This window comes from Nelumbo nucifera, chromosome 8 (genome assembly GCF_055504915.1).
Source record: "Nelumbo nucifera cultivar China Antique chromosome 8, China Antique-T2T, whole genome shotgun sequence".
Classification (NCBI taxonomy): Eukaryota; Viridiplantae; Streptophyta; class Magnoliopsida; order Proteales; family Nelumbonaceae; genus Nelumbo; species Nelumbo nucifera.
This window is the reverse complement of record NC_142656.1, coordinates 58,798,595-58,811,492: the sequence shown is the minus strand read 5'-3', so window position 1 is coordinate 58,811,492 and position 12,898 is coordinate 58,798,595. Positions and strand designations below refer to the sequence as shown.

General features: G+C 41.2%; 1 protein-coding gene across 9 annotated transcripts in view; it reads left to right on the top strand.

Moving 5' to 3' along the window:
* Positions 1-12,898, top strand: part of LOC104612620 (protein ANTI-SILENCING 1-like) — a 58,758-nt gene that overhangs the window by 28,902 nt on the left and 16,958 nt on the right. For all 9 annotated transcript variants that reach the window (XM_010280105.3, XM_010280097.3, XM_010280106.3 and 6 more), the window contains one exon: positions 11,474-11,500. In XM_010280105.3, the coding sequence (XP_010278407.1) occupies positions 11,474-11,500 (27 nt within the window). The remainder of the gene's footprint in view (positions 1-11,473; positions 11,501-12,898) is intronic.

The window sequence follows — 12,898 nt, the reverse complement described above, 5'->3', positions numbered from 1 at the left end:
TCACCCATGCCTTGCCATTTGTAACCCATCTGGCAAAGTCATCATTCTCCTTCGTCTTCCCGAATCAGAGTGTCGCTTCCACTTCCGTGGCCACCCATACTCTGTTCCATAGACCTCCGGCGTGCAGCATGAAGGATCTCGGAATCTACTCTGGCTTGACTCCAGCAATCTTCAGGCGTACCACTCTCAGATCATGTTTGTTAATTGAAAGCAACGTTCCTCCCATCGCTGTCACTATCTGCTCAAGTATATGCTCCTTTGCCAAAGATTGAAAGGCAAGCCCAACAGGTTCAACTGAAAACAGTTGCCATTTATCTCTAGAGAGTTGCAAGATGGCAACCATTTCCCAATTGTCACAGTCCCCTCTTGCGTAACAACTGTCACAACATCCACCTTCGTCTTACCTGCATCCAGAATGGCCTTTCTCTCATTGAAAGGTGTTAGAACTGTTGCTTGAAACCTAGTTCCTTTGTTACGTTTTCTTAAATTCTTGCCCAATTCTTCACTTTGTTTTTTGCCATAAATACTGGCTTTTTTTCCCAGTCCCCCTTTTCTCCCTCTAACCTGATTATTGGTTCAATTAAAAAAAAATAATTCTATCATTTATCTCGTATAGTTCGCACAAGGCATGGATGTTGATGGTGATCATTTATCTCATTTTCTAGCTATTGCTGATATAATGTTGATGAACATCTGTTTATTCTTGTCATGTTGTATTGCACACTTACTGGAATTAATTTATTATGGAAAAACAAGTAGTATGCTTGAAAAAACTTGCACTAGCTTTTCTGGATTGTTGTGTGCCTGTTACTTGATGCTCACACATGCTACATCTTTTACCCAAAAAAAGAAAAAAGAAACTATGCTAGCATATGTATCTTTCTCTAAGATACTAGTACATGTATCTTATTTTAGTCGGCTGGAGACCACTTTAATTGAGTTTTAACTGGTCTCTACGACCCAACTGATGACAGCAGAAGGTTAGAGCTATGGGTTGAACTGGATGGGATTAGAGAGAGGTGGGTGTTACCTTGAGTGCTTGGAGGAAACCATAGATGTAGAGGCAGGCAAGGCTTCTCTCATTTCATGAGAAGATGGGAATTAGTGGACCTTCCACTAACAGGAGCAAGTTTGACCTAGACAAACAATCAGGAGGAACCAGTACTGGAAAAACTGGACGATTTTTTAATTTCTATTGAATGGGAAGACAAGTTTCCGAACCTTTCCCAAGAAGCTCTCTCTCGACCCATGTCAGATCATTCCCCAATCCTCTTAGATTGCAAAGGAATTGCCTCAGTAAAAAACTGCCCTTTCAATTTCAAGCATATGTGACTGGAAGAGGAAGGAATCTTGGAGCTTTTGAAGAAATGGTGGGAGGACTTTACCATAGTAAGAATATTATCTCACCTGAAATCTGAACTAAATAGATGGAGCAGACAAAACTTTAAAGATAGAGATCGGAGAAAATCTGAATGCTTACAAACAATTGAGGAGATTGACAAAGCGGAAGAACAGAGGACAATTTCTATGGAGGAAATATTTAGGACTAAGGCGAAGCTGGATTTTGATAAGTTTTCTATCAAGAAGAAATCAAATGGAGACAAAGGATCCAGATGCTTATGGCTGAAACAAGGGGATCGAAACACATCTTTCTTCTACAAGTTGGCTAATGGAAGAAGAAGACAGAATCTTATTAAGTGATTGGAGGAAGGAGAAGAGGTGATTGAGGGGGATGGAAGAATCAGAAGTGCATCCATCAACTTTTACTAGATTCTCTATGAAGAAAGATGGAAAATAGGCTGCCAAAGTTGGATGGCCTGAACTTTTGAACTTTACCCCAGGAAGATGCTGGCCATTTGGGGGAAGCCTTTTCAAAGTAAGAAATTTTCATTCCTATCAAAGAAATGGAAAGGGATAAGGTCCCTGGTCCAGATGGATTCACAATGGAGTTTTATAAAAAATGCTGGAGTTTCATCAAGGGAGACTTATTGAAGGTGTTTGATGAGTTCCATCAAAATGGAGCCTTAGAAAGAAGCCTAAACTCCACCTTTCTATCATTAATCCCTAAGAAGAAAGGGGCAGCTTGCCTAAAAGATTGATTCAGAAGTATTTACAAATTGATTTCAAAAGTGCTATCACAAAGGCTAAGATCAGTGTTGGGAAATCTGATTTCAGATTCCCAAGGAGCTTTTGTTGATGGAAGGCAGATCATTGATGGGATTCTAATAACAAATGAGCTTATTGATTCAAGACAAGGAAGTGGGGAAGAGGGAGTCCTCTTTAAGTTAGACTTGGAGAAAGTTTTTGACCATGTAAATTGGGAACTCCTGGATTATATGATGATGTGGTTCAACTTTGGAAGGAAATAGGGGAACTGGATGAAGGTGTGCACAAATATAGGAAGCTTCTCAATGTTAATAAATGGTAGCTCAGCAGGTAATTTTCACAAATATAGGAAGCTTCTCCTCTATCTCCATTCCTTTTTAGTTGCATAACAAAGGCCCTCAGCTCAATGGTGAACAAAGCAATAAAGGGGGGGTTCCTATAAGGCATCGAAGTAGGAGAACATCCGGGGATTACTTTGCTGCAGTACGCAGATGGAACTATTTTCTTTGCTAATGCTTCTCTCTTTCAGATTCGATCTTATCTTGAGGGCATCTTTAATTGAGATGCTTGTCTTTTTTGCTTGGTCCTCTGATAGTCCTAGTTGTCCAGTAGTTAGTACGCAGATGGAACTATGCCATGCATCTAGATAGTCCTAGTATTTAAATGTTCTAGGTCCTCGGATAACCTCAGAGATGAATCGGGGCTTACTAATTTCACCCCATGACTCCTTGGTCATAAATTTGACTATTACGAGCTTGGAATAAGCTATCTCTGATTTACTTGAATCCATAAAATAATGTTGGATTCTAGCAGATCTTGTATGAAGGAGGACTTCTGGTCTTTGCCTGATCCATAGACCATGAAATGATGACCTTCTAAATATTCGTAGGCAACATGTTGGAGGGCTCCTTCGGGGTTGGCATGAGAAGCTATCATTGATGCTTTTGCTCGACTTATGGTTACCACATGATCTATTGAATTTGTTATGTATTGGCTCGAATTTGCCTCACTGATTGCCGGAGAGGGTTTCCTAAATAAGGGTGAAACACTGGGGGACTGATTAGTCCTAGAAGAACTTAGGCCAAACTGATAAGTTTGGTTCTGGACCGATTAGTCCTTCTTTGGTGCCTTTGATTAGGATTTGGAGGGAGATCTTTGCTCTACTGGCCATCTTTTATTAGATGTCCTTGAAGGAATTCCTTGTTCAAGAAGTCTGACAAAGCATGCTCAGATCCTTTAATATACTTAATTTCAAAATTGAAGACTGATAAAATTGCTTGCCGTCTAGCAAAAATACGTTTTAAAAACAAAGTTTTAACATCTTTTTCAAGAATTTCGTTTGCAGACTTGCAATAAACCTGTAAAGTAAAATGTTGATTTATTAAATCTCCTTGAATTTTGAGATGCATAAAACAATGCTTATTATTATTATTATTATTATTTTGACAGTGGAGTATTTTCTTTGTGTTTCATTCTAGGTAACAGAGGTGAAACGGATGATTTCATTTTTTCCATTCTTATGTTGTTTTAGAACTCCTCCATATCCTATTTCTATGGCATTAGTTTCAACAATTTTTGGGATCTCTGGATGAGTGATATTGAGTCATGGAAGGGTTTTTACCCTTTGCTTTATTCTCTATAATGTTTGAGTGAACTGCGCATTCCATTCAGGTGGGGCTTTTCTTTAGTCTCTTTTGAAGTAGCTAGCGATCTTTGGCTAGGTCCTGGCAGTAGTCTGCTACATAATTTAGACTGCGTAAAAATCTTTGGAGTTGGGTTTTCCCTTTAGATATCTGGTACCCTAAAAGTCTTATTTGTATTTGAAACAATTTTATTTTCTTAGCTAATTCTAATTCAATTAACCCATTTTATTTCATAACTCTGAGAAATATATTCAGATGCTTCCAGTGAGATTTCAATGATTGAGAGTATTACCAATACAACCTCTATATAAACTATATGAATTGGGTATGAGGATTAAAAATTTCATTCATAATTTTTTCTAATTCAGAGGGAGCATTTTTTAATTCAAAGGGCATAACATTCCATTCATAATGCCAGAAAGGACATGTGAAGGCTGTTTTTTACTTGCCCTTCTCACTTATTTGAATTTGCCAATAACTTGACTTTAGGTCAAACTTAGAAAATATTTCTGCGTCATACTACCTGTTTATTAGGTCTTGTTTATTAAGGATAGAATACCTGATCCATCTCAAGGCTTTGTTGAGTGGTTTATAATTAATCACTAGCCTTGGTACCCCTCTTTCTATTTTGGATGTGTTTTCTATATAAAATGAAGGGCAGCTCCAAGGGGACTTACTTGGTCAAATTATGCTTTTAGTTAATAATTCTCATGATCATCTAGAATGTTTCAAAGTAGGAGAACATTTGGCAATTACTTTGTTGTAGTATGCAGATGGAGCTATTTTTTTGCGAACGCTTCTCATGTTCATTTGGAGGCAATCAGATTGATCCTTATTTGGTTTGAAGTGGTGTCTGGGCTAAAGGTGAATCTTCATGAAAGTGGGTTGTTGGCAGTAGGAGATGGTTTCAACATTGAGCAAATGGGGGAAGCGTATCAACACTTTGATATGCTCTTGCGTATCGGCAGAGGCGTATCGACACTTTGAACCATGCACGTTTACTTTTTTTTTTCTAAACCTGGTCTTTTTTTTTTGGGTGGGGGGGTAGGTATTTAAGTATATTTTTAATTAAAAGGGGGGGGGGTCTCGAAACACTTGTAAATAGGTGCATCAGGGCGTATCGTATCGAAATTTCGAACCTTGGGTGGAAGTTCTAGGTTGCAAAATGGGTAAATTGCCCACTAAATACTTAAGAATGCCTCTCGGGGAAAAACACATTTCTAAGAAGACTTGGGAGCTAGTGGTGGAAAGAATTGAAAGAAAGCTAAGATTTCTGTTAGAAGGTGGCAAACTAACCCTGTTAAAAAGTGTGCTATCTTCACTTCCTACTTACCTTTTATCCCTCTTCCCCATTTTGGCCAGTGTAGCCAAGGTCATAGAAAAGAAAATGAGAGACTTCCTATTGCAAGGGTGGAAAGAGAACTTCAAGTTCCACTTAGTTAATTGGAACAAAGTGTGCAGACCAAGAAAATTGGGGGGATTAGGGATGAGAATGGTTAGAACTTTCAACTTGGCTTGCCTCGACAAATGGTAATGGAGATGGAATGAACAATCTTCAAGCAAATGGAAAAGTATCATCTTGGCTAAATATGACTCAAGTAATAATGGTTGGGAATCAGGAGAGTCCAACTCATCCTATGAGTGTGTGCAATTTGGAGAGGCATCAAAAATCAGAATCAGATTTTAAGAAAGGGATAAAGCTGGTTGCAGGAGATGGAACAAGAATCAGATTTTGGCATGATATCTGGTGTCGTGACAGATCTCTCAAATAGAGCTTTCCAACCTTTTTTCGAGATTTCACAAGGCAAAAACTGCCTAGTTTTAGAGACTCTTTCGCAGAATCAAGAGACTGGAGTTTGGAGCTGTTCCTTTAGAAGGAATCTAAATGACTGGGAAGTAGAGCTTTGGATGGAGTTGTTGCGTCTTCTGAGTGCTATCAGGTTGGACATTTCAAGACAAGACAAGAGTTTGGGCATGGGAAAGCTCAGGTTTTTTTCTTAGTAAAATCATTCTAAAACAGACTTTGCTCTGATGAAGGGACTAAGTTTCCTTCGAATAAAATTTGGAAAACTGGAGCCCCACCCAAAGATGCCTTCGTCACTTGGGTGCTTCTCTTGGAAAACGCTTGACTGCTAAGAACTTGTCTAAAAGAGGAAGGCTGATGGAACACAGTAAATGTTTATTGTGCGGAGAAATCTCTGAAGACATGGAGCATTTATTTCTTCACTGCAAGTTTGCAAGGGAGCTTTGGCTGAAGACTTTGAGATGCTTGAAGGTGTCCTTGTGCTTCCCAAAAGGTCTTTTGGAGTTACTTTGGAGTTGGAACCTAGCCAGCTTATCAAAAAAAGGAAAAGTCATATGGGAGTAATTCCACCTGCGGTTCCGTGGACAGCTTGAACAGAGAGAAGCATTTTTATATTCTAGTTAATTCCACTTACAACACTTTTTTTGACAACTACAACATTTTTGTATCTAGTTAACAGAAGCCCTTGGGATGTATACTGTTTTTTTTTTATTTCTTGCTTAGCGTCTTGCTGCGCAGGTTCCCTGTATTTTCGTCTCTTCTTTAATGAAATTTTCTACCTATTCTCAAAAATAAAAACTTTAGTTTTATTAATTTTATAGGATTAAATAACTTTTCGTGATCCACTCTTTTGTAATGTTTTAAAATGCGGAGGTGAGGTGTTCCACTACCTAGAGTCATGAGGCGTAGTTTAGAACGCAAGAGGCGTAAGCCTCCTTAGGAGGGGGGGGGAGTTGGAGGAGGATGAAGAGGAAGGGGGAGTATCATTTTTTCTTTATTTTTAATAAAAAAATCTTTTATATTAAGAAGAATAGAGATGCATAACATTAGTTGAAAGGGGGCGGGGTCGTCCCCCAGTCGAAGGGCCAGGGGGCAAACTACTTTCTTTCCCCTTATCTTTTCTTCTCTTTCCTTTCCTTTCTTTTCTTTTCTTTTCCTTTTTTCTTTTTTTTTTTTTTTTCTGTCTTTTTATGTAAGATGTGCATGAGGCGCATGAGGCGTACGCCTCTAGCACGCCTCATGGAAAAAGCGCATGAGGCGTACGCCTCAGAGGTGTCAGTGCCTCTGGCATACGCCTTAGTGTCACGGAGCTAATCGACGAGGCCCGTGTGGCTCTCGATGAGGTTGAGAAAGCCTACAAATGCAAGCAACAACACACAAAAGGCAACAAGAAGGCACACAAATTAGACAAAAAGCAACTTGTATTGCATTAATCAATGGTAAGCACAAGCACAGTACAGTGTTGAGGGGATCTCGTGCTTAACCTTTACACACTTATGAGCTCACTCGACTACCTACCTCCCCTCAAAGAGTACGTTAAGCTTTTGGGGGAGTGACATAAGAAAACATCAAAAGAGTGGAAAATCATACTAGGTAATTACAATAACGCCATTGGCGGTCCCCCCTTACAAGATACATACATAGCCCACCCATGACACACATGATGACACCAAGAAGGCACGTTGTAGGCACTCTGATGGCACGATGATAGGTGCTTGATGGCGTGGTGAAGGAGTCACTTGTGATAGAGTCCCCCACTCGATTCGATCTATGTCCTCGGAGATCGGCTTTGGCTGGTCCCTTAAAGTCACTGATGCGAAAGGAAGGTTCTTTTGCTGTTCCACAAACAGGCTGTCGTCCAAGGCCGAGGTGTATATTTTGGTGGCATGGTTGGGTTGGCCCGTTCTGTTGGTGTTTCCTATGGCTAAGTCCTTTCCTGGTGGCCTCAAGGTATGTTAATGGCTGATTCAACTTGGTTATAGGGTAGGTTTGGGCCAGGTAAGGGTCAAAATGAAGTTTTGGATTGTTGGGGTGTTGGTTCCCATGAATTTTTCCCCAAGGGTGACTCACAGGGCTACTACGTGATTCAGTCTGAGGGATGGTGCAAATGTGGTCCCTAAGCGGCTTGTGTGGCACTCGCTTTCCCCTGTGGTTGTGGCAGTAGGTAAGGGCGAACTTGGACACGGCCTTGGGTCTTCTGCTTTGCTTGACGGTTGTCGACGTGCACAAACTCTTTGCTGGAGAGGTGTAGATGGCTGGATGGCCTGCTGCCGTTGAGGTTGTTGGCTTGAGGGGCGACTTCTTCAGCTAGTGGAGTGGGGAACTTCTCTGCTTCCTCCATGTTGGCGTTGAACAAGGCTTCTTCATGAAAAAGTTGTGTAGAAACTTGCTTCCCATGAACCCTAGTAGAAGTCATAACTGGTACCATGCATGGGGAGTGCTCGTTCAAGATGCACAGAGAGTAGATATGAGGCAAGAGTGTTGATTCTGCTTGTGTCAAGAAGTCCATTCCCAAGACAACTTGGAAGTCCTCTAGGGGTACCACTGAAAGATTAATCTTGCTTGTCCAAGGCCCAACTTGGAGATCAACCCCACGAGCCATGCCTTAAATCGCCTTGGCCCTGGAGTTCATGGCCTTGAGCCAACCTGTTTCTTTCACACTGTTCAGATTGAGTCGCTTGGCCTCGGCAACCGAAATGAAGTTGTGGGAGGCCCCTGTATAAAAAAGGGCTTGAGTCGGCTTCCCGCCGAGGAGGATGTCTACATACTTCAGTCCCCTTTGGGCTTTCTTTGGCCTTCTGTGATTGACCTCTTTCTTCACCATGGCGTTAAAGAGTTGAAGGGCGCCCACTCTTGGCGCCTGCACAGACTTTTCCTCATCACTTCGCTCGTCATCGTTGAGCTTGGCGACAAGGGCATTGATCTTCTTCTTGGTTGGGTAGTTGCGATCCAGGTGATTCCCCCCACAAAGGAAGCAAGAACGTGGGGACCCAGTGGTTCTGGGCTTGTACTGGTGCTGAGGGCCTTGCTCTCCTTGTGGCTTCTTCCCATAGTCTTGTCTTGCTGGTTTGTCGAAGCTTGAGTTGTCGTACGGAGGGCGGGGGTGACTTGCTCCCCCACTCAAATTAGGGGAACACGGGATTTCTGGCTTAGGGGATTCTTCATCTGACAAGCTTGTCTCATTGAGTTGCTCCGCCACTGCCATTGCCGTGGCGAGGTCTTGTACGTTGCGGCATTGGAGCTCTAGTTCGGCCCATGGCTTCAGTCCGTCCATGAAGTTGAACAGTAGATCCTTGTCGGACATGTCCGTGATCTCCAAGGTAAGGGCTGAAAACTCTTTGACGTAATCGTGGAGTGAGTCCCCATGCTTGAGTGCTTTCAACTTCTTCTGCGCCAGGTACTCCACGTTCTCTGGGTAGAATTGCCGCTTTAGTTCTCGCTTGAAATCAGCCTAGGTCTTAATGGTACAGGTACCCCGTTCAATATCTTGGCATCGCCTGTGCCACCATATCATAGCAATATCAGTCAAATACATGATTACTGTACGAATCTGAGCTAGGTCATCATCAATGCCAGCAACAAGGAAATTTTAATAAATTTGCCACAAGAAGTTGTCAAGTTCTCTAGCATCTCGGGAGCCGGCATAAGGTGTGGGCTCCCGAATCTTCACACGAGTAGGGGCTAGTGTCGGGGAGGGGCTTGGAGTGCTGGCCACTAATCTTTTGAGGAGCGTCATGTCTCCTCTTAGTTCATCCAATTGTGTTTGGAGGTCAGAAGGAGAGGCCATGGCTACTTTCATGGCCATCCATTTAGCTCTCATCTCATCAACCTGGTCTTGGATGTCGGGTCGAGATGAGCTCCCTTCTTGTTGGGATGTTGTTCCAAGGACTTCCTTGAGGGTTCTATTCAGGACGTCTTGGACCTCGTTCATAATGCCATTTAAACGGGCTTCTAGCTCCACCATGGAGCTCTCAATTGTTTCCACATTCAGGTGGATTTCTTCTACTTGGTCACGCATCTCCCCAACAGTCACTTCGCATCGATGGATGCGTGTGTCAAAGGCAGCAAGCGTGTCAACTGACTTGTCGCGCTTGCTTGTCTTGGATGTGCGACCCCTCTGGGCCTTCTCTGCAATGACTTCATCGCCTAGAGCCTCATCGGTCTCTCTAGCATGGGCAAGGCCATGCCTAATCTCGTCGGTGAGTTCCTTGTGCTTCATTGCGCCTCCACTAGTGTTGCTATGCAAGGGTCACGAGCATTGAGGAGCAACCTGCTTTGATACCAACTGTCACGGGGCTAATCGATGAGGCCCCGTGCGACGCTCGATGCGGTTGAAAAGGCCTACAAATGCAAGCAACAACACAAAGGGCAACAAGAAGGCACACAAATTAGACAAAAGGCAACTTGTATTGCATTAATCCGTGGTAAGCACAAGCACACAGTACAATGTCGAGGGGATCTTGTGCTTAACCTTTACACGCTTATGAGCTCACTCGACTACCTACCTCCCCTCAAAGAGTACGTTAAGCTTTTGGGGGAGTGACATAAGAAAACATCAAAAGAGTGGAATATCATACTAGGTAATTACAATAACGCCATTGGTGGTCCCCCCTTACAAGATACATACATAGCCCACCCATGACACACATGATGACACCAAGAAGGCACACTGTAGGCACTCTGATGGCACGATAATAGGTGCTTGATGGCGCGGTGAAGGAGTCACTTGTCACAGACTCCCCCACTCAATTCGATCTATGTCCTCGGAGATCGGCTTTGTCTGGTCCCTTAAAGTCACTGATGCGAAAGGAAGGTTCTTCTGCTGTTCCACGAACAGGCTGTCGTCCAAGGCCGAGGTGTATATTTTGGTGGCATGGTTGGGTTGGCCTGTTCTGTTGGTGTTTCCTATGGCTAAGTCCTTTCCTGGTGACCTCAAGGTATGTTAATGGCTGATTCAACTTGGTTATAGGGTAGGTTTGGCACGACGATAGGTGCTTGACGGGGCGGTGAAGGAGTCACTTGTGACATCAGGGCGTTTTGGGAGCACCTCGCTTGGTGGCGCTCCTCCAGGCATATGCCTCCCACGCCTTTTAAAAACTGCTCTTCTGTCTTCATGTTTATTTTTATTTTTATTTTTTTTAAATTTGCATTCCCATTTTTTATGTTCTACATGCTTCTATCCTTAATTTATCTGTGGTTTTGTATTTTCCTTGTTTGCCAATCGGGTATGCTTAGAGTTATAGGTGAAGCATATGGTTGATTGTGAAGTGCAAAAGATTTGAGCCTTAAGAGAAAAGGGATGCATATTGAGTTAATAAATGTAGTATGTTCGTATTGTAGAGGGTGTAACTTGGGTGGGTTGTAATTTTGTATTGGCCCCAGCCTGCACGGTTCTAATGCAGTGATGCTTCGTAAAATTTTCAAATTCTGCACCTGATACCCCTATATGGAATCATGGATGACACATAAGATTTCAACTGTTGAAATAGCAAAAAACTTTGATTTCATTGCAATTATGCATCATGGTTAGTCTTTGGCATAAATTTCTGAAGCTTGTGAAGTGAATTAATGATCTTATTTTTGGTGGCAAGTATACTTGTCTTTCTAAAAATCAATGAGAGGAGGGCGGACTTAAAATGTCTTTAGGTGTTTTCCAGCATGCATGCTCTTTTACAAAAAGATAATTTTTGAATATCGTGTGCTCTTTGCTACTTGGCATGGTTTAGATTCCAATCTACTTCTGTGACTTCTATTATGTTGTTATAATATTTAAGACAAACCATGTCAATTTATGATACTTATAATTCATGTAATGTTTTCAAGATGCTCCCATTGCTATCTTTCCTGACATGCAAGTACTGCATATGGTCTGTTGTTGTAATTCTTCTTACCTGGTTGTATGTTTTTGTGTTGTTGGCAGGATAGAAGCAAATGGTTCAAGGCACTTGTAAGTAGGAATTTGTCATTCTGTATATGACCCTTCCCACTTTTACTCTTTTGTTCATGAAATTGCTCCTCTTCTCCTGTAACTTGGCTTGTTCAATGTTCATAATGGTTTGCCAAGCTTCAGTTAATTGTTCATTTATTATTTTCAGGGAAAATGACAGTTTTTGTCTTGTTGTTATTATTTTATCAGTTTCTTCTCTTTTTATTTAGCTTGTTTATGCATATCCACTGTACTCTTGGTTCCTTGTAGAATTAAATCTGTAGTATTTTTTTTTTGGAATTCTATCTACTTGGATTGAGAAATGGTCCTAAATTGTAAGGTGAAGACCTACTTATCTTATGTTGGTGCTTAAACACAAGGATGCCACCTTTTCTGTTATCAATGTAACTGAACCATGAATCACTGAGGTTGTTCCAGTTCAGAAACCATCCAATTTGACTATGTAACCTTGGAAACATCTATTTTTGAAACTGGAAGGTAAAGTATTTCATTGAGATCAATTGGGCAAAATACAATAGGACCCCTGTACAATGAGAAATTGTACAGTAGAATAGACAGTAAAACTCAGTAAAGTCATCCCCCACCAACCAAAAAACACTATATGCTTCTTACAAAAGGAATCAAAAAAAAAAAAAGAACAAGTGTGTTTGCTTCTAAAAAGCGAGTTATTTGCCAGCCACGAAAACACCGTCCTCATAATCCTGTTGAGAATATCTTCTTTTGATTTCCACTTGCCTTAAAAAATTCTATACTTCTTTCACACCACATTGCCCATAAAATTGGAGAGGGGGGGATGCTCCTTGCTTCCTTTCCAGCCTTGCTGAGGCCTCCTAAGAACCAAGCCTCTATGAAATCCTTCACATCATCCAGGGAGCACATTTTAACTCCGAAAAGCTCCCTCAATTGTTTAGCCAGCTCTCTATCCAAACAAGGGGAGGGGAGAGAAACTATATTCTGAGCACCTTTGTAAGTGAAGGAATAGTTGGCAGAGAGATAAGAGAGCTTATCTTTTTGCTGTAGACTTTTATCTCATTAATGAATGAATTGATTCTGTTATTGATCACAAAAATAAGCTAAAATAACCGGGGGGGGGGTTATGTATTGGCCCTTGGCCCTGTCAAATAATATTTTATTAATATTAAATGATATTTTTTATAGTTTATTTTTTTATTACCATGATTGTTTTATTTTTCCACAATTTCATTATCTTTATAAATTAATACTGTTTACTATTTATCATTTTTAACATTATCATACTTTATATTTTTATTATTTTTTAAAATATCATACTCTTTTATTGATTTTCATTTACATAACTAGCGGGGACCCGTGCGATGCATGGGATTTATCAAGAAAAGTGAAATAACCAAAACTTATAACTAAGGAAAGAAATGCAAT